General features: G+C 44.7%; 1 protein-coding gene across 1 annotated transcript in view; it reads left to right on the forward strand.

Annotated features, from left to right (window-relative positions):
- Positions 1-21,632, forward strand: part of MYO5B (myosin VB) — a gene marked incomplete at both ends in the record, with an annotated part of 47,143 nt that overhangs the window by 9,632 nt on the left and 15,879 nt on the right. The window contains 7 exons of the mRNA XM_010192291.1: positions 3,778-3,900; positions 4,769-4,852; positions 7,128-7,277; positions 7,945-8,042; positions 12,135-12,221; positions 18,732-18,843; positions 19,726-19,937. Coding sequence (XP_010190593.1) covers positions 3,778-3,900; positions 4,769-4,852; positions 7,128-7,277; positions 7,945-8,042; positions 12,135-12,221; positions 18,732-18,843; positions 19,726-19,937 — 866 coding nt within the window. The remainder of the gene's footprint in view (positions 1-3,777; positions 3,901-4,768; positions 4,853-7,127; positions 7,278-7,944; positions 8,043-12,134; positions 12,222-18,731; positions 18,844-19,725; positions 19,938-21,632) is intronic.

Raw genomic sequence — 21,632 nt, forward strand, 5'->3', positions numbered from 1 at the left:
AAAAAACTTTTTTCCTCCATACTTTTTTGAACCAAAAAGAATAAAAGCCACAAGATCCATTCCCCTCACGTCAAATGCCAATTATCTGGGTATTTACCTGTCAGTGGGGAATGCAGTCATTAGTCACAGGCCCTTATTATGGGCCCTCTGATCGGCTCTTTTATAATAACCTGCAAGCATTCTCCAGCTTTATGAAATTTTTAGCAACTCCTGTCAACTGAAAGCACCGGTTTATGGATGAAAACCTTCACCCCCGCATCACCAGCGGCAGCGTTTTGCGCAGGACCACAATAGGGTAATTGCAAGGCATCTCGTTAGCACGTACAACAGCGAATAAATAGACTTTGGGACTTGAAATGGCATCGAGGGGGGCCTGGCAACTTAATGAAACATTAGCGCGAGTGCGGAAGGTTTGTTGCTAATGTCCTCCCTTTGCAGTGTGGATTTCTGTAAGTCTTTAATGGGAGGTTGGGGAGGAGGTGGTTGGGTACGTGCTGGAGCAGTTCAGTTAATGAAGGTCACGGACCTTGGGTGAGTAATGCGAGTCTTGTCACCATTTAGAGAAGAAGGGGACCAGGCAGGGCTGAAATGGGAATTGGCAATGAAAAGAGAGCGGGCTCTCGAGTTGAGATTGGAGTTTTAAGGACTAAATCTATCTTGCGAAAGCAATTGATAAAACTCGTAGCTCTGGGAAAAAGGGGACTTTGGGAAATGTTTGGATTTGGGGGTTTTTAATCAGCTTTGAGGTCTTAGGAGTTGGAAGCTGCTGTAGAATTTTTAAGGTTGAAGGGAGCTTCTGGAGGTCATTTCCGCCAACCTTTAGTTACATCCTTGGTCTGCCCAGGGAGCCTTATAATCTCCACAGGACTGTGACCTTCTGTCCTCTGCTGAGTGACCTTGGAGTCCCTAATTTGGAGCTTTTAGGACCTCTTTATTTTGCTTTTTTTGGCCTAAAAAGATATCAGAGGAACAGCAAGAGTTCATGTCCCATGCACAGAAATTACCTTGGCCAGAAACCAGGGCTCCCACGACAGGCACAAGGTTGAAGTGCTGTAGCACACACTGATGAGCCTGAAGAGGAGGAAAAGGGGAAGAGGGGCAAATGAGAGAACCTCCCTGCTGTGGAGTGTGGATGGAGGCACCATGGGACCAGTGGCAGTGGTGGTAGGGATTGATTTGGGATAACAGTAGAGCCCTTGAGGAGAACAAGGAGACCAAAGTAGAGCCCATCAGAAGAGCCAGGCATTAAGGAGGAAGGTTGCCTTCTGAGAATGCAGTTATGGGAAGTTGGAAGAGCATGGAGAAGACTTCCTGGGATGTCTGGGGTGGCTTTAGGGTATGGTTGGCCTTGTTGTAGAGGAAATTACTTTGGCAGAGGGGACAGCAGGCTTCCTAGGAAGACTTGGAAGGCTTTGGGGTTGGAGGGAACATGTGAAAAGCAGCTTCAGCGCTCTGGAGAGGAGCAGCTACTTGGGCTGGGACTTAAATTATCCTCAAAGGAAACTGAAAATTCTCTAAGAAACGCAGTCTGTCTCTTTATCAAAGCTGGAGGAGATGTCCTGATTTTTAAAAACTGCTTGCTCATTGGGAGTGCTGCATATCTGCTGTACACTTCTTAAGTGCCATTTGGGATCACAGACAGAGATTGCTGTGGATGTCCAGGTTTCTCTGTAAGGTGTCCTGCTGCTTTCTTGCTTTTGCCTGTTGGGATGGGAATGGAAACATTAATGAAAAAAACATTTTCCATTAGCATGAAGTGCACCTAAAAGGGTTTGATCAAGAACGAACTGGTTGGAAGGGTTGATGTGTCAATCACTGCATTGTTATCCAAGATTTATTATGGATCTTTGTGAAATTATTTCTGCTGAGGAGCGATGTGGCCCTGTGGCTGCCAAAGGGGGATGTGTGGAACCAAACCCACGAGCTCCCTCACGTTCTCAAGCTCTTGTGGCTCCATTTTCTGTCTTTTGTGGCACGGTGCCATCGCGTTGCGCTGTTAATGTGCCAAGCGCATTTTCTAGCGCTGCTCAAAAGATGTTCTTTAACCTTTCTTGTGTCCTTCTGTCAAGTGCCAGAAACACTGAAGTCTGCTTCAGTTTTCAGTTCCGCTTGTCTCTGTGCATCGCTGTGAACTTGAGTAATCTGAGCAAATGTGTTTTCCTTGTCTGGAATTGTTAGTTTTTTAAACATCAGAAGTCAGCACGTCGTGGTCCTGTCCAGGGGGATTTCTGCTCCACGTGCGGATCCACAGAGGTTGGAGACCTCTGGGCTTTCCTTTCGGGCGCATCGCCCGATCCAACGGCCAAATAACCTCGCCTACGTCACGTTGTCAGCTTTTATGACTTTAAAGTCAGCTTTAAAGGCACCTCACTTGCAGGGGAACGTGTCACAGAGGAAGCCCAGGCTCTCTTCGGGTGTTGAAATACATTGGAGTGCTGAGGAGATGCATGGAGATGGGAGGTGACCCTGGCCAGGATTGCGCTGCCCAGCTGATTTTTGAGAGCGATGGGTAGAGGAGCGGTGAGGACAGAGGAGCAGAAGCAGTGACCCTGTGAAATGGCTGGTCTAAGGTTTTATAGATTTCCATGGAACACTCGCAAGGCAGTTGGTTTCCCTCTTCCCCATCCCCTAAAAAAAGTCTTGCATTGATGAGATCGTCTTTAAATAACTTTCTCGGTGACTTTAGAGGCTTAAAACTGCCAAGCCGGTACCAAAAGCTGTTACGATAGTGCAGATAATGACCCTGTTAGTTTTTATCTCCAGGACTTGGTCCCGGTCAGGTGCTTCTCAGGCAGCTAAAAATACCCAGGCTGTACAGCGGACTATGGCAAAACCTGCTTTTTGGGAGGCAGGAGCGATGCCTTTGAAGTTCAGCTCAGAGATAAGCAGGTTTTTAGCAAAGTGGTGGCCTAAAAGAAAGGTGGTGTGGGATGAATCTGCTCTCTGCAGCATCATCCGAACAGGACAGACCTAATGATCCCTCCAGAGAGAGTTTTCATCAGCTGTGTTTCGTATTTGTATGCAAAAAAACAAACCCATCTGCATTTATATAACTTAATAGTTTAAATATGCATGCCTGTCCCGCATAAATAAATTATGTGTATATCTGCATAAATAAGTCCTTTTAATATTTATACGCAATCTATATTATTTCTGTGTGTATTCATAATTGGCGACACTTACAATTGTAAAATACAAAATACTCCTGGGACACTGTAGCTTGCCTGAGTGGCTGCTGTGTTTGATTTGGCTGCGTCTTCCAGTTGACAGAGGTGGGCAGGAGCCGCTCATCCCTGCGTCCTTCTGCTGTATTTTGGCTTGAAATCCTGCTGCTGTTTCGCAGCAGCACAAAGAAATACTCCTCATCCGTCTCAATTTTTCCATCTTAGTGTTCGCTGTCCTTATTTCCTCTGTCACTTTTCATATAAAAAGGTCTATGTAAAGACCTGGTGGATGATCCAAACTTGGTTGTGCTGGAAAAGTACGAAATAACCTGTATTTACAGCCATCCTGCTTTCCTCAAATGCCCTTATGTGCTTTTGGAAAACTTTGGGAGTTTTGGCAAAGTTAGCAGAGGGACCTAAACGTACCCTAAAAAATTGAGTCTTTATAGGAATTGTAATTGTGAGAGTATCAGAAGTTGTAATATTATTGTTTTAAATTAAATAGAATCTCTTGCTTTGTGTCTCAAGGGGCAATTTGTAGAACTATTTGGTCACCAAGAATGCATTAAAAAAGTAATATTGGTTCATTCTGGTCCATTTTCTCCCCGTCCAGGTTCCCAAAGGCACCGACCAGAACTGGACGCAGAAGCTGTACAGCCGGCACGGCGGGAGCCAGCACTTCCAGAAGCCCCGCATATCCAATGACTCCTTCATCATCCTGCACTTCGCTGATAGGGTACCCAGCCACCCCTCACGTCTCTAACACCCAAATGAGAAATGCATGGAAGGAAACAGCTGCCACACGAAGAAAAATTAGTTTATAGCACCGACCAAGCTGCTTTTTGACAATAGGGATGCATGGTTGGCACTAATCTTGGTTGGGTGCTCAGATCTAGATTGGCTTGGAGGGCCTCTGAAATATTTTGCTAAGCTTTGAGTAGTTGGGCTTTCTAGAGTAGAGAAAAATCCTCTTTCTCAAAGCTGCGGTGAAATGAATTTCTGTAAGGGCAGCTTGACTGAAAATATATGGGAAAAGGGAATTATTTTTGAAGAGCAGGAGCTGAGAGCATCATCAGTGCGGTGGGGAGAAGCGGGATGTTCTTTTGCAAGCTTTGCCTGTCTGCATTGCGATCAGGTATTTCGGCCAACTTTGAATGTAAAAAATAACCTTTTTCACCTGTTCTCTCTCAGTTCTTCCTGTGCTCCCCAACCCTCTGCAGCTGAAAAGCCAAGAGATGTAGTCAGGAGATATTTGATGTTTATTGATTAGCTTAAAAGGGGCTTGGGAGAGAACAAAAGAGCATGTAAAGGGACTGATGATCCTTGCAGTTTTACCCCTGGTTTCCATGGAAGCGCGGTTGGGTCCCATACGGAGCAGTTTGATGACTAAGAAACAATTTGTGTTGGTGTTAAGGATTTTGCTTTCATTCAGATTCACTTTCTTTGATTAAAAAGTGACCTTTAAATTCCATTTATCCCCCCTCACTGCTCCCTCTTTGGTTTCTCAGGTGAGCTCCAATAGCGGAGTTGCATTTGAGACACAACACCTTGTCCCTATATAGTTGTACTTTAACTTTTGGGTTTCTTCCTTTCTCTCCTGCTAGGTGGAATACCAGAGTGAGGGATTTTTGGAGAAGAACAGGGACACTGTGTACGAGGAACAGATCAATGTCCTGAAAGCCAGCAAGGTAAAAGCAGAGAGGTGGGAGATAATTCCTGTGCTGTGCTGCTGCAGGTCGTGTCTGCCAAAGTGGTTGGAGGCACCTCCATGAACAGCAGCAAAAAAGAGAAATAAATGGGATGTGGAGGAAGGAATAAGTGGGGAGAGGAGGGATGAGGCTGTAGGGAGCTATGATTGCACCCAGGTGCGAATGTACGTGGTCCTCTGCTCTCCTCCACCCTGATGTTCGAGTCCTGTTGAGGTGCATCAGGAAAATCCTTTCCAAGCTTGTTCATTCTCCTCTTTTTTTTTGGTCATTGAGAGCAAAAAAGTCAAGAAGAGCCTGTTATGGAGCAGTGTAAATCCCACTTAACTCTTGCTTGGAGCTCCCCAAGTGGCTGTAGTCCATCCTACTTGGCCCTGCAACTTAATGACTTTATTAATTAACATGCAAAAATAGAGTTAATATACAGTGCTGGAAATATGACGTGAACTATGAGACGTTCCAGCTGCTGTAGAGCTGTTTTACACTGCTGCTGATATGCAATATTAACAAATTAACACCTATTGATGGTCATGCTTGCTGTGGCTCCTGTATTACAAGATTTTGTGCCATGTACCTTGCATTTATTCTTTCTGTTACAAATTTTGAACCCCCCCTTGCATGTTGCAAGCAGACGTGTCGCTTATCCAGATTTCTCCTCTTTGTGCCACCCTCTCTTGGGTTTACAGTTGAGTATCACCTTGCAAACGCCACCCTCAATAAGGAGTTTGAGGGGGAAGGGTTATTTTTAGGAGTGTTTTAAGCAGGACTTGGCTCTTGTCAAAGTAAGAGAGGTGAGAATGGGAAATCAAGTGTTGTCAGTGGCTTACCCTCCATCTAAGTGATGAATTCACATGAAGGTGGCAAAATGTGCAGTTTTATCATCCATGGGGATGGTTGCAAGTCTGGGAACTGTGAAACTAAACTTTAATAATGCCCAAATCAAGATCTCTGTGTGTTTGGGAAGTTCACAGCTTTCCCAGGGTGAAAACTGGGCATGATTAGAGCTTATTAGAAACACTGGGTAACCTGCAGGAATAATTGATGCTGTGTGATGAATTATTTAGCCAGTGCTGAAGCTGCTGTTGGAAGCAGCGCTGCAGAACTGGAGGTGTCCGATAGGAATTTCGATTGGATTTCTCCCCGTAGGTGCAGAGGGGAGAGAGATGTAACTCATTGGGGTAGCGTGCTGTAAAGCAGTGGGGATGGTGCCACCTGCAACCCAGTCCTTATAAAGAAATTTTAAAAAATGGTGAAATGGGTTGTTTAACAGCATCTTCGGATGATAATTTGGTGAACTTCTGCCTTTGGGCCATTCCTTTAAGGACGTGGGAATGGTGGCTGTCGTCAGCCTGTGCCGATGCCGCGCCATCCCGGGACAAAGAGCAGAGCTTCCCTTGGTGGGAGCATCCTCATCCTCCTCCTGCAAAGCCTCCAAAACCTGATCTCCTGCTCCTATGTTTGCTAACCAGCAGATTCAGTTACCCTGATTTTTATAATATTTTTTTGCCCTCTGTGGGTATAAACAAATAAACAACCAATTTAACACAGCAAGGACTTAACCACCTCTCCGTCAGCAAGCGCGTCACTGATGAAGCGCTCCCACCCAGGCACCGTTGCGTTCTGCTAATTAGGATGCAATTACTGCCACCAACGAGATGGGGAAGGAGACTTTCTGAAGCGGCTAATTACTTTTGCTAGCGCTGGTCAGCTAGAAAAGTTGAGAGCTGACGTTCCTTAAATTAAGGAAGCAGATTTGAATACTGATTGAAAGCATATGGGCATGCTGTTAAGGTGTTATGTTCCAGTCCTTTATAGTTATGAATTATGCACTGGTTGGGAAGGAGAGATCCGTCCTTCTCCCTTATCCCACAGCATCCGTGGAATAGGTCCTGGGCCGGTCCCAGTTGCACCAGTTTTGCTGTAAGCAAGCAGAAAGCTCGTCTCTGGGGTTCTTGTTGAGCATTTGTGCAGGATCAATATTATTAAGAAGATACTTTGAGACCTGAAATTATAGCCGGGGGTTTTGCCGCATTGTCAGGCGTGAGGGGATTTGTTTGATTTAACGTTTCATATTTCAAGGTTTGTTGAGCTATGAAAGAGAACGGCCAGTGGTCCTGCTGACGTGGTTTATGCAGGCAACGCTTCTTGATTTCACTTTATTGCCCTGTTTTCCCTTCCTGCTTGAAGATGGGGTAAAAAAAAAAAGTGACCGGAGCAATGTGACTTGGTTGGGTTCATGTGTTGTCTTTCGTTTTAGTGTCAAATGGTAGCAGACTTATTCCAAGATGAGAAGGATACGGCACCTGCTGCTTCCAAGGGCAAGGGAACATCCAAAATCAGCGTCCGTTCTGCTACACCAGCCGTCAAAGCTGCCAATAAGGAGCACAAGAAGACGGTGGGACACCAGGTAACCTATGATACGAGCGGCTTGGTTGATGGCAGGGGAACAGGGCAGGTCAATCCAGGTACATTTTTACAGTTTGGATCTTGTTTCTTCAGTTTGAAGCAGATAAATATAAAGGGGATAAGTGAGGAGACCTTCCCGTGACCTGTGTTGAGGATGGGAACAATTTGGCGGTTGCATTTTGAACACGTATTACTGTCTCTGGATTAGCAGGCCTGAGTAGTCTTGATGGGAAACAGTTAAGAAATGGTCTAAGGAGGGCAGACGCTGCTCTTGGAGTCACTGGACTGTATCCTTAATGTACTACAGTGCTCGTAAATTGAAACAAATTGAGAAAAAGAGCCTTTTTCCTCCCTCTGTGGACACTCAGGTGGTGCAACAGGGGCCCAGAGAGGTGGTGCTGTCTCCACCTTTGGAGATTTTCAAGGCTCAGCTGGGTAAAGCCCTGAGCAAACACTTTTTGCTGTTGTACATCGTTGAACTTAAAGCCCTCAACTCACCAGCGTCCTTCTCCGAATTGCTCCAGCGTGTGCCTCGCTGATGGGGAGGTTCATGTTCTGTCCCATCTAGAAGCTGGCACCGCTGGTGGCTTCTTGCAGCCCCTAGCAGCTTGGGTTATGTGGTTACAGCACCTCCATCCGTCCTCAAAACGAGTGGTTTTGTCTTTCAGTTCCGCAACTCACTGTATTTGCTGATGGATACCCTGAACGCCACCACCCCGCACTACGTGCGCTGCATCAAGCCGAACGACAAGAAGCTCCCTTTTAGGTAAGTGGGCTTTCCGATGAGCAAACATGTTCAGCATTGCAAACGCAGAGCGTGCTGTGGACTTTTCCTCTCGCTAAAGAGATATTCCCTCTTGTAATGCTGTTCCCCAGACTGGAAGATCCCTGTCATTTGCTGGAGTTGCTTCTCTTGGGTTTCATTATGTGCCTTTTCTGCCCCTGAAATGAAGATTAATGCAGGTCCTAGTAATGTGTAGGTACACTCTGCTAACTCTGAGCATCCTTGCTTTTTAGGGTCTTTATACAATTTCACCTTAGAATTGCTTTGATTTAAATAGTTAATAGCACTAAACGGTGAAAAGTAGCAGAGAAAGGAGTGAAAAAGTGGAGGTAAGTAGTGGAAGAGGTAAAGATGGGGCTTCTATCTACTTCAGGCAGGTTTCCAGGTGAGTGAGCAGCTGAAGCAAAAGCCAGTCTTGATCTTCCTCTGTGGTTTAGAGACATATCACAAGCTGTGAACTTTGCAAGTAAATAGCTGTTAGCCTTGTCCGACCTCTTAGATAATGTGTATCCGATTTTGTTGCCTGTGACTCCAAAATACCTTGGCCACTGGTATGCAGGGACCTCATAGATCGTGATGTGATGTCTTCTAATGGCCCTGTCGTAAACTGCAGGTGGTGACATTTAAGCAAGCAGGGTTATAATTGCAATGTGTAAGCAGGGAGGCATTTCCCTCCAGCTGATCCGATGCAGTCTGAGCGTTCCTGGTGAGCACGGTGCCACCTCGGCGTGTGGGGACAGCTCTGACAGCGTCCTGCAAAGGAGGATGAAGCATCCATGAACAAGCTCAACCTTGGGCATGATGTGCTGGTGGATGTGTATCCACCAGGAAGCTTCCCTGGCTTGCCTCTTCTCCCCCTGCTAACAGTAAAGCAAAGGGTATTAATGGTTAGAAGGCATCCAGAAACTAGCTTATATGTAACTAATTAATTAGATGATTAATTCACAGCTTCTGTTACTCTCTGTAGTGGAAGCGCGGTAGATGCGCTGCATGGTGAAACAGCTTCACCTTTCCAAAAGGTGTTTCCAAGACTCCACATCCCTACTCAGCTCGAGTTCAGCCCATTTGGCTTCCCTTCTTTCCCTTTAAGTTAGCAATTCAGTTTTTCATGTGATGCTGCGGGTGCAGTTAATATCACTTTATAAATGTGCAAGCTCCTGCTTGTCAAGGTGCAATAATTATCTTGATGAGCTCAGTTCTTCTCAGATGCTATGGGTAGCAAGTACCAGGAGGACAATCCTGCTTGTGTCTGCCTGCAGTCTGAGTGATCACTCAGTCCCCATCTAGCGAATGTCAGAGTTGTCAGAGCTCAGGATTTTGGGAAGAAAGGACAAACCAAAATAGACACGAGAATGGTTCTGGAGGAGCAGCGTGCAGGTCTCTGCAGCCAGCGGCATTCCAGGAGTCACCATGGGCTGGAAATGATGGGGGATGCTTTGGGTTGGGGTGGTGGTGTTGCACCCCCATCTGCAAGCCAGAAAGCACTGGTTCAGGTGTCTTGTACTGGGAGGTCCTTCTGCAAGAGATCATTTCCCTCCTCACCCATCATGGATTGCTTAATTAAAATTGTGATCTGGGAATCTTGGTCAATGTTTATTTTGCTGCCACCAGCTTGAGGAATTTGTGTCCTTAGTGTGGCTTAGTGTGAATAAAGTGCGTTTATCTGGAGAACACTGAGGTGGCTGTGAAGGATTCTGCATTTCAGAGGCACTTGTGCTGAAAAATACGCAGTGCCAGGAGGCATTAGAGAAATGAAACATCAGCGGCGCTGTTCTGGCTTAGTGTTAAAGTGTTACCTTGTAGCATGAAGAGCACTCGGTGTTACATTCATTGTTCAGCGAATAAACATGGAGCTTTTTCTCTTCCTGAAACAGAACGTTTTTCAGTTCACAAGAACATTACATTTTTGCCTTTTAGCAAGTAGACATTTAGCCTGGAGAAGAGAAGGGACCTAATAACAGCCTTACGTACTGGAAGTAAGCAAGAACAGCCAGTACTTACTGGAAGTAACCTGCACTGCTCTCATCCTGCTTTCCATCTTGGTGCAAAGTGTAAGGTTTGTTTCTTAGGGAGATGAAGGGTCTTGGACTTACAGCCTGGAGGAAGTGTTGGCACCACACAGTGGTATTTGCTGTGTCTGAGGTTGATCCCGAATGTAGAAGACTTCAAAGAGGTGTGAGGGGAATGCCTGACTTCAGCTTGCACTTTGATTTTCCTTCCAGATTCTGTTTCAGGCCGGGTTTGTGATCTCTTACTTAAGTTTCAGGGGCAAAAGCAACCTGCCAGGTGCTTCTGCCTGCCGTGGCAAGGAAAAGGAGCTCATAATAATGTGTATTGCCCTACTTTTAATCTCTTTATTTCAACCTCAGCCCGTTGCTGAAGAGGGCCTTGGCTTTACATGCAGATAAATCACTGCTGCTGCCCTGGTTACTGCATTTCACCTCCACTTGGCAGCGTTGGCCGCGTTGTAGAAAGCTCCCCTCACCTACAGCGTAGGTTGCCCTGGGATCTCCCAGGACCGAAGCTTCCCCGTCCATCTCCTGGCCCTGTTTATTATTTATTGTTATGGAAATCGTACCCTTGCAGATTCTTCCTTGAAGTGAGTGACAGCCGAAACCTGATTTTCCACCCTGCATCGTGTTTGCGGTGTTGTAGTGAATAACTTGCTGTAGACCTGACAGGTCGAGGGAACTTAAGAATGCACAAAGTAGCAGAAGACTTATTTCTTATGCTGCTTTTGCACAACGGAGACCAAGCAGAATTATTCATGCAATCTCGACCTGCAGGAGGAAATATTTTGGGCTTTCAGGCAGGGACAGGCAGGCACCTGAGAAGTTTTTGTTGTCACCCTTGTTCTGGAAACCTAATACAGCTATGGACGTCTGCATCTATGGACAACTATGTTTTGTGAGTCCAAGCTTGATCCAGCAACCCTTTACAGGGCGCAGCCCAAGTGTTCAGCTGAAATTTGGTACAAAGTTGGTCTGCAAACCCCTGGGATCTATTAAATCACAGAATCACAGAACGTTAGGGATTGGAAGGGACCTCAAAAGATCATCTAGTCCAATCCCCCTGCCGGAGCAGGAACACCCAGATGAGGTTGCACAGGAAGGCGTCCAGGCGGGTTTTGAATGTCTGCAGAGAAGGAGACTCCACAACCTCTCTGGGCAGCCTGGGCCAGGGCTCTGTCACCCTCACTGAGAAGAAGTTTCTTCTCACATTGAAGTGGAACCTCCTGTGTTCCAGTTTGTGTCCGTTACCCCTTGTCCTATCATTGTTTGTCACCGAGAAGAGCCTGGCTCCATCCTCGTGACACTCACCCTTGAAATATTTATCAACATGAATGAGGTCTCCCCTCAGTCTCCTCTTCTGCAAACTCAAGATACTCAGTTTCGGTATGGAATTTAATATACCAAATTTATTTTGCTGTTGAGTTGTATTACTTTCTGGAAATTCATTCTTGCCCTTATAGCTGCAGAAGTAATATTAATCTGATTTATCAGGCCTCTTGTGATGGGTCCCTTCTTTATCCTTTATTTTATTGCTTTACATAGCCGGATAGTTGATGGCCGTGGAGAGTAATTGCAGCAGATTGTCGTCGTGTCCCCAGAGCACCACCTGGCATTGATAGCAGGGCAATAGCAAGGTCCATTGCACTCGAAAAGCACAACGCCTTGTGACACAGGGAGAAAATGTGTGACATCTGTGCAAGCTGTTGCCACAGCAAGGCGTGGGGTTTGTGGTTACGCTGAGGTTTGCAAGGGAATGGGTATGGGCATCCATGGATATATGGTTTTCTTCAGCATCTATACTTTTTCCCCCGAATTGGAAGCTAATTTCTGTCCCCAGAAGAGTCGCTATCAAGCTGTTTCAGGCAGTAGTACGTTTTTCTTGTAGTGTAGTATTCTGATGGGTATGAAGGACTGAATTTCCTCACATGCACTGCGTGTATCAACAGGTCCAAAATTAGAGATACTGCGTAGGACACCAACATAAACGTTATTGTGGATGGTTTAGATTGCTGATGTGGGTTCCTTCTCACTGTGTTAATCTCTGTCCTAAATACAATTGCAGTTTTGATCCGCGTGGAGTGGTGCAGCAGCTGAGAGCCTGCGGAGTGCTGGAGACCATCCGCATCAGTGCAGCCGGCTTCCCATCCAGGTACTGTGCTGGGAATTTGGTGCTGCTGGTGGGATTTACTCAGCAAATTCATTATCTGGGCCGAGGGAGGGAGAAGAAAATACCTGTGCTTTCAGGCCAAAAAGGGCTTATTTAGGTTGGTTTATATCCAAGATAGATTTTTCCCTTTTTATGAACCCCCCGTTAGGTCCTGGGTTCCTCAAGTCGAAGAGATTTGTTATCAAGCAATGAGCTGCAAACTGGGGCTGCCAGAGGGTGTGTTGTGTTGTGTGGTGTGGTGGTGTGGTGTTGTGTCCAGCATTTCAGCTGCTCCTGAGAAGTATTTTGCTGTGGTAAAATCTCTGAAAATGCTTTGATTTCCATCGTGGATCCCATACAGAGGTGGACGCCAAGTAGCAAAATAACATCTCTATATCTCTGCATCCAGCTTGCCTGGGAGGAAGCGTTGCCCTAGAGGTGGTCCCCATGCAAGAGCTCCTTGCACTGTACAGTTTAAGGTCCTTTTCTTTTCCTGGCTTCAGACACCTGCTGCAATAGCAGCTTCAGCTGAAAAATTTTTGATTATACTTGCAGAGAAAGAAAATAACAGTTGTGAATTATTATTGTGGACTTTCACACATCCAAAGCGTGCTAGGCTTCAAACTCTTGCATCTTTAAAAAGAAAGGTTACGGGCAGTGTGGCTCTTGCTGATTGTGATACGAAATTCAGAAAAGGTTTATTGAGGGCCGAATAAATCAGAAAACAAACTATAAATAAGCCCTGAAGATGACAAGGGCAAATAATTCTAAAAATGCACCAATTGCGTTTTAGTGCCAAGCAGCTTTGTGTTAATGTCAGCAGAGCCATCAGCCTTTTTATTTGGAACAAAAGAGTTATAAATACGCTCAGTGAAGAGTCGGCTGAGCGTGATGTTGAACATCATGAGAAACTCCTTGTCCTGGTTTTTGGGGAGGATTTGCTGCCTTCCCAGTTATTCTCATCCTCTGCAAAGAGCCTCTGGTTGATGGCAGCTTCTGCGCGTTGACATGGGATGGCTCTTAACCTGTGTGAAACCTCTGTTGGCTCCCGAAAACTGGTGACGGGGATCAACCTGGCTGGCTGTGCTCAACTCCTTAAGAAGGAAAAAATGGGAAAAATAGAAGGGTAAAGGAAAGAATAATGGATCATAGAAACCGATTTGTGCCAGCGTGGGAGATGGCAGGGAGGCAAATGGAGATTTGGGTTCTCCTGTTTTGGGTCTGACCCAGCACCACCTTTGGCTCCCATCTCTGAAGCCTTCAAGGCATTTGTGGAAGTAATGAATAAAAAGTTGTTCCTGAATGACATATCTAAAAAACACCCCCTGGCTCTGCAGCGGTGGGTCCCAGGGGTGGTTTGGGGAGCTGTGGCTTGAGGGTTGCCCATGGGTTTTTGCCCTCAGCAGAGCTGCAGAGATCCCCTCTTCCTCTCCGTTCATAATCTTGCTAAAAGCTTGTAGCATTTTCCCATCTCTGCTCACTTAACTCTGCAGTTCAGACCCTATGGCACTAAAATCCACTTATGATTAGTACCTGGGGAAGAGGAGAAACCAGCCAGGATCAATTTACGGCAAATAAATGACCCCTGCAAAGACCGCTCCATCTGGGAAAACTCAAAAGCGATGTTTTCAGCTCTCCTTACATGCTTGTAGTTATAAGGCCATTTTTTTCCGCTGGACTCTAAAATACAGAACTCTTCCATCACTGCAACTTCTCAGCTTTGCTTCTTCCTCTAGGGGGAAAAAAAAAGGGGGGTGCAAATAGGTATTTCAGCCTTTCAGAGTGACCTTCTCCAGTTCGGTGTTCAGGATGCTTCATGGTTAGATTTGTCTTTATTTTAACATTTCTGTTAAATAAATGCAATAAAATAGTCGGTTAATGAAATAAGATAACCACATACAGCAACAAGTCTGCATGAAATAAGGCACTCGCTGTGGGTCTTGGTGGTTCTTCGCCCTCCTTGGTGGTAAAACCCCAGGCTTGAAAAGCCAGAGCCAGGAGTTGGGCAACATCATTGAAAGATTGGGAATAATCCGTGTATTTGAATTGGCTTTAGAAGCCAGCTCGACAGAAGCTGCTTCTACAGGATCTTTTTCTGTGGGAAAAGCAATAAATGTTTTAATTCTTTCTGATTTTTCATGTGCAGGAGATCGGTCTCAGTTTTCATCCCAGCCAGCATTGGTTATTCTTCCTTGATTCCTTATTATTTGCGACAAGTTGAATTATAATGGTTGATTAGGGATAAAACCAAAAAAAAGGAGGATCACTGCTTTAAATTTAAACCCTATGTGAAGGCTAGAAATTTAAACCACTTAAAATAATCATGGCAATAACTTGGGCTTTGCGAGTTTTGCTTCACTTGGGTGTCTGCAATTTACCTTTAGGGCAAGAGTGAGTTTTCAGAATGTTTTATCCTGAGAAGTTTTGTGACAGAAAGAGAGGAAAATTGTCATTTTCATCTTGCAGTATTTGTATCTGAATATTTTCCAGCAGAGCGTTGTAAGATATTCACAAAGCGATGTGGCTTTGGGTCGGAAATCTCTGGGTAAAGCCACCTTGTGCTGTTATTTCACACTTTTCCATCACGGTTACTTTGTGGGTTGAAGAATTTAATGTTTTAAGGCTTCAGTATTTCTTTTTCCTGGCTCCTTTAAGAAAAATAGTAAGTTTTAATCCAGGTTTTAGTGCTCTCCAGCCCGTGTAAGACATGATATATTCCCCTTGAAGCCTCACGCTCCCCGTTTTGGGCCCGCCCGGCTTTATTTTATCATTTCTATGGTACGCTGCACTCTGCCGCTATCTCGAGTAAATTGAAAATGTATCGTTTGGTTTGAAATGTTACGCAGCAGATAAGAAATGTGGGTTTTAGCGTGTGTATAAATGACTGTGATGAATGGACTGTCCTAAATCCGTAGATAGTAAATCTGTCATCGGCTTCCATGGGTAAACCGAAGTCTCTGCACTATAAAACAATTCATTTTCTTTGTAGAAACTGGCCACGTAAAGATTAGGCTGTAGATAATTAATTAGTGCAGATCTCCATTAATAACAGAACACTCTTTAAAACAAGTTTTTTAACTTTTATTTTGTCGGAACTCCACATTTTTCATGCTGGTTCTTGTTGTTTCCAGTCAGGGTTACAACGGCAGCGATCTCCCACTGTGCAGTCACTCCAGAATGCTCTTATTGTAGTTTTTACGTATGAAATTTATTGTTTAACTGTTCTTGGCATTTGGCTGTTTCCTGTGGTTGCTGGAGCTTGCCTGTGAGATGCAGCATCTTTGTATCAATTCAGTGTGAAATCGCAGCTGCCAAACTCCGTAAGCATTCAACATTCGTAATTGAAATGTATCATGGGCACCCTTGGATATAAAATATATTTATTTTTATTTATAATGTGCCTTTAGCTGTCTCGCAGTCATTTCAGGGAAACAAAACCTATAAATCACTTCCGCTACCAGCAGTTCTGTTTGCCCACTCCCCTGGCTCCCAGCAAAGGTAATATGTAAATATTGGGTTTGGTTTTTTTTTTCCTTAATATTATTCTACTCTTTGAATGTGTTCCAGATAATTTCAGGCCACGCCAGCCTGCATGTTTTAGAGCTAATTGAAAGGCAAATCTGTTCTGCTGCAATAAACAAGGCAGGAGGAATTTTCTCCCTCAACTGCAGTTTCTAAAATAATTTCATGTCAAATCTTGGCTCAGATATTCAACCCCTAAGCAGAAGGATCGATACAATCCAAGTCCTTGCTGCTTAAAATATTGATCCTACCACGTGGTGCTGCCAGGATTTCTTACACCGAGCTCCGCAGTCGCTGGGATGGCCTTGGGTGATGGGGTGCGGCGGATTAATTAATTAATTAAATTAATTTCTCTTTAATGGGAACGTTTTGCATTCAGTTATTTTAGGTCACCTAAGGGAACCGAGGGCTGCTCTCGGGTTCGTAGCCCCACGAGTCTGGGCAGGAGCAGCCCTTTTGCTTTGCACCCAGTTGTAGTTTTGTGTAAAGCATCCAAATCTAATTTTTTAAAGCACAAAGTAAAAAATTTTGGTGTTTGAGGTGTGCCTGATCTCAACCTTGAAATTTTATGTTTTCATGGGAAAGTTTGAGTAATATCTGTCCCAATTCTTCATGCCTCCTTCTCCCTTCTCAGCTGTGCAGGTATAGAAATCCTCCTGGTTACAGCTCTTCACCTTTTCCCCCTGTTTGCATCTTATAACTTGATAATTAGAAGGAATTGTCTTTATTTAGTGATTTATTTGGTGGTTTCCAGCTCCTAGCAGTGAGGGCAGAGATTCAGGGGAGATATTAGGAAGAAATCCTTCCCTGTGAGGTGGTGAAGCCCTTGGCCCAGGTTGTCCTGAGAAGCTGTGGGTGCCCCCTCCCTGGCAGTGAGGTGTGCCCGTGTTGTGTGGCAGCATCCTGAAAGCCCAAAATCTGCTTTTAATTTAAGATTAAAATTTAATTTAAGATTCAATTTTAATCTATAATCTCTCCTGACCTGCTAAGCTGTGGGATAACATGACTTGTCATTTGCCTTGTGCTGGGAATCGCTTTGTGCGGGTAATAAATGTTCTCCCTTTTCCTTTTCTCTGCTGAAGATGCAGATGTTGAACCTAAAAATAAGACGTATGTGTGCAGAAAAATAAAAAATAGTGTGTGCGCACCAAAGCATTGAACTTCAGTAATTCTGCACCAGAGAGATCTCCCTTGTAGGGCTGGGGGATCGTGTTTGTTTCTCTCAAAGCACGCAGTTGTGAGGTAACTTAATACACCTGTAAGTGGTTTAACCAGGCTCGTTACATTAAACCCGAGTGCTTTAATTGTTCTTTTCTCCTGGGGAGGATCCTGTAACAGCACCTATGAACCCCTGCAGCTTTCTTTTCCTTGTGAACTGGGACTGCGGATATTCCAGGGAAACTCCTGATGGACCAGCAGAGCCCCGGTGAGGCAGAGCTTTTGTCTCATCTCTGTTAAAGATGGACTCAAATGACAACAGGCAGACAATCAGTTTTTACCCCTACATAAAATGAGAGCGACAGGCTCTGAAAAGTCACTTTATGCAGTGATTTATGGTCTATTTTTAAGGAATTTCTGCAGGTGTCTTGCCTCTCGTTTGAGAGCAGCTGCAGGATCTCCATCCTGGTGCAGGAAAATGATAGATTTTGCTGTTTTCTGCCCAGCTTGGACCCGTGCCCTCAGTTACGCGTGGTGCCATCTGCTCTTTGCTGGAGGAGCCTGAGTGGCACCTATGGGATAATTTCTTCCTCCAAATACCAGCAGTCAATAATACCAGCCCCTAAACCAACTCTGGCAGCTTAAAAGCAAAGCTATTTAGGAAGCAAAGAGAAAGAAAGATTAAGCTTGAACCTTACATGACAGAAGCCCATAGTCTTGTATATTTTTTGTCCTCAGTTTTGCTGCATCTTACCCCAGAGGGAGCTCCCCATAGCTGATATCTTATTTGTTTTAGTGATAAGCCGGTGTAGTTTTGGTCATTTGAGGGTGGGTAGCTTTGGTTGTCCATTACCAGACCTAACTCACATATGTAGTGATGAAATATTCCCTAAATCTGGCTACTGCTACTACTTTTTCTCCCTCCATTCTCATTGTAAACATTTTCTTCTTCTGCATTCTTTTAATTAGGATGTTGCTTTTAACCTGGCTTTCTCCCCTGCTGCCTTTTCTGAACTATGGTGAAACTCTTCATCGTGTATTTTGAAATAAATGTTGTGTTTCTGGTACGCCTGTCTTACCAATTATCCCAACTTCCAGCCTTTGAGAAGTTTCGTTAGAGATTCTATCAGAAGACTATGGTGTAATAGCACAGAAATAAAGGCATGCATGGGGCTGCTGGGTGGAGGTGGAGATGTTTTTGGGTGAGGGTCAGGCTCGCAGATGTTTTCCCTGAATGAGGGCCAAAATAAAAAATCTCTGCAGTTCTCTCCCATCTTCCTTTGACGTTTGTTATGCAGATTTTGTTTAAATAACGATGGCCATACTCGACAGCGCTGGAAGTGCCTAGTGTTTTAATTAAAAGACTCAGGTTTGGAGGGGTGCATAACTCACAGTGTTAATTTGGAGGAGGCTGAAACTTGGCAGATGCTGAAGCAGTTTTGGGATGCAGTCTGCAGGCTCTGCATCTGACAGCAGTGGCAGGAGATAATATTTCCTTGCAAGTAAAATACAGGGCTCTAACTCCTTCGATTAATCTTACGTGTTTGGAAATTTTGCTGCTGGTGACTGTTAAGCATCTTCCAAACTTTGTCTTTTCAGAGTCCGAAGATTTTGTGTCTGGTTTAAAGGCCTCAGCCTTGATACGGAATGATTAGGGAATTATTTGATGCAAATTTGACTTGCTTCTTTCAGGTGGCTTCGGTCCATACTGAGGGTGGCACTGAGAGATCCTTTGGTAACTGAGCTTCGTATTTTGACTCCTCTGTGACTCCATATGCTTTAAGGAAATAATACGCAGTATGTGAACTAATCCTGTGTACGCTTTGCTTTCAGGTGGACCTACCACGACTTTTTCAACAGGTATCGTGTTCTTATGAATAAGAGAGACCTCTTGAAGAGCAACAAGAAGTGGATCTGTCAGTCCCTGCTGGAAGGCCTCATCAAGGTGAGCTGGCACCGAATCTCATCCCTCAACCCCTGCTGTATTTTGGCTTGAGGTCCAGCTTTTGTGTGCAACATCATGAACTTTAGTAAGAGCCGGTTCCGTCACCCCGTCATTAAATGTCTCTTTGCACAAATGAGTAAGAAAAAAATGAAATAATTGCCCTATTTTGATGCGTAGGAGACTTCTAATGGTGACTAGCTTGCAGAAAAAACATCCCATGGATTGGGACTGCTTTTCCTTAAGCAAATAAGAAGTCATTGCCACCTCTCCTCACAATTTTACTACTCAGACTCGAGTGCGTACTTTTTAAATCGCAAATGCGCACGCGAAGGTTTCTTCTTGCTATTGAGGATCCCAGAATGCGCACAGCATCTTAGCCAAGCGTTAGAGTTTGATCCTTGGTTTCCTGTGGGATTTTGAGGGATTTACTCACTCGGGCTTCTCTCTGCAAAAGCTGTTCTCCTTCTGCACCAAGAAGAAGCCATTGTCTTGGCTGCAGAGCCATTTGCAGTGCAGGTATGACTTTGCAGATACAAGAAGTCTTTTCTTTAAATCATCTGGTGTTGCATTGCTCTATTTAACTTAAATAAATAAATAAACAAAACCCCAAAAAAACCCAGAAAAACCTTCAAAATGCATAGAAATATATGGAACTTAAGACTGAATCCCAGTGCTGCGTTCCTCAGTGGGTATATTAAAGCTCAAGTAGTTTGGAGTCTAATAATACCTTCATCACCCAATTAAGAAGGGATGTGAGCTCAGCTGATAAACTTGATTCAAAGTGGGTTTTTTTTTATCTGTATCTGCTTTAGCAACATAGACTGAAAAAAATATAACATGCTTGCCTTCATTAAATTTGGTTTCCTTTGTGCTTTTCAAAAGGATCCAGACAAGTTCCATCTCGGACACACCAAGATCTTCTTCCGTGCAGGCCAGGTGGCCTATCTGGAGAAACTGCGAGCAGATAAGTTCAGAGCTGCCACAATCATGATTCAGAAGACGGTGCGGGGCTGGCTGCAGAGGCTCAAGTACCAAAGGCTGAGACGAGCTGCAGTCGTCGTCCAGCGCTACACGCGTGGGCACCTGGCACGGAGGTGGGCCCTAGGGAAGGGCTATGGAAAAACACTTGTATTTTCAGTCTGCTCCGTCTTGTAGACCTTAGACTTAGGGGTTTCATCTGAGAAACACTGAAAATACTCTGCATGGGGTGTTGCCTTTCAGCCCCGTGAAAACGGGATCCATATTGTGCACGTAGGTACCGCTATGTTGGAAATTTCTGTGCTGACTTCGGGACTCACTCCTGGCCCCTCTCTCCAGACAAGAGATGACACTTCTTTGTCTCAATTTGATTTCGTATCTCTACTGATTTAATTTCAAGGTGCTGAGCTAGGGCTATAGCGCAGGTGGGTAGGCTGTAATCAGATGACTAAGGTACTCTGAGATATTTCAGTGAAACTATTTCACAGAACTAATATTTTTCCGGGAGTACCTCTGGCGAAGGGCGTTTGTGTGGGCCAGTGGGCAATTTGAAGAAGCTATGAGCCCCTCTTCTGCAGGGACCGGGTTTGTGCCTCCTTGCTATACAGGAGGAGTTCTTGGAAGTGATTTTCTGTATCCTTTGTAATGAGAAAATCACTGCTCAGAGAAGCCGTGGTGTGCTGGCTATATTATTTGGTTTTAAGCAGCAATGTTTTCCCTGGCTCTGAGTTAACATCTCCCTGTCAGGAGTGCCCCTACCTAACCTGCAGCCCAATTAACACCACACTTGGGCAACATGAGATGTTACCTGTCTTCTCCAAGGCTCCTATGCAGTCACTTCTTCACTCCTGATCGCTGGATGAATGTTGATTTCCATCGATTATTGAAGCAGCGAGAAGTAAAGAGCTTCTGTGCTCCTTCTAAGGGTTCCCTCTAAATCATACTGTATTTTGGAAGAACATCAGAGATGTAACTGCATTTGTGGTATTATTTGCACTTGTGAAAGAGGATTGACATCATGGAGAAGCCAGGGATGAGAAGGTCTCAAATGAGCAAAGCTGGGCAGTTTGACTTTCATTTAAAGCTGAGCACAGGTTTTTCTTGTTATCAGAGGTTTGTGTAGTTCTGTAGAATACAAGGGTACAGCTCCATGCTGCAAAGTCCTTGCAACTCATTAGGAAGCTCTGGTTCAGTGGGTCCTAATGTGAAACTGTTGGCCTTGACAAAGAGAATGTCAATCCGATATGGCTGGTTTCGTTTTGATACGCTTGTCACAAAATACAGAAGTGGATCAAATATCTACATAATTCTTCATGCTGAAAGCAATAAACTAATTATAAATTCAACAAAACAAGCTAATTATCAAATCAGATGAAGCTTTTATGGGCATTTGTTAACCCGTGTAACAGCAAACTGAACTTTAGTTCAGTTGGAGAATGGGAACAGCGTGTCACAGAGTTGACCACATCCCTCATTATTTACTCTGTGAATTGTAAGGGCTCTCCTCCTGAATGGTGCCAAACCAGTGCACACCAGTTTAAGTGTCAGGTCAATTTGCAACCGTTTTCACTGGTTTGGTAGATACCCTGCACAACACTTGCTTTTTATAGTTAGGGAAGCGATGGAGCCAACCTGGGTGTTGATTGACTCGAGTACTGAGGGCAGTGTCTTTAAACTAAGGGAAAAGCTGGAAAATACTGAGTTTTGATGCTGCTTAGGAGTAATGAGGTGTGTTGATTGCTGGTTCCAGTGCTCCCAGGTGCCATGGATGCTGTCTGATTGCATCCCTGTTCCCGTTATTTTAACAGGGA

The sequence above is a fragment of the Mesitornis unicolor genome, unplaced genomic scaffold, assembly GCF_000695765.1.
Source record: "Mesitornis unicolor isolate BGI_N332 unplaced genomic scaffold, ASM69576v1 scaffold7689, whole genome shotgun sequence".
NCBI classification, from domain to species: Eukaryota; Metazoa; Chordata; class Aves; order Mesitornithiformes; family Mesitornithidae; genus Mesitornis; species Mesitornis unicolor.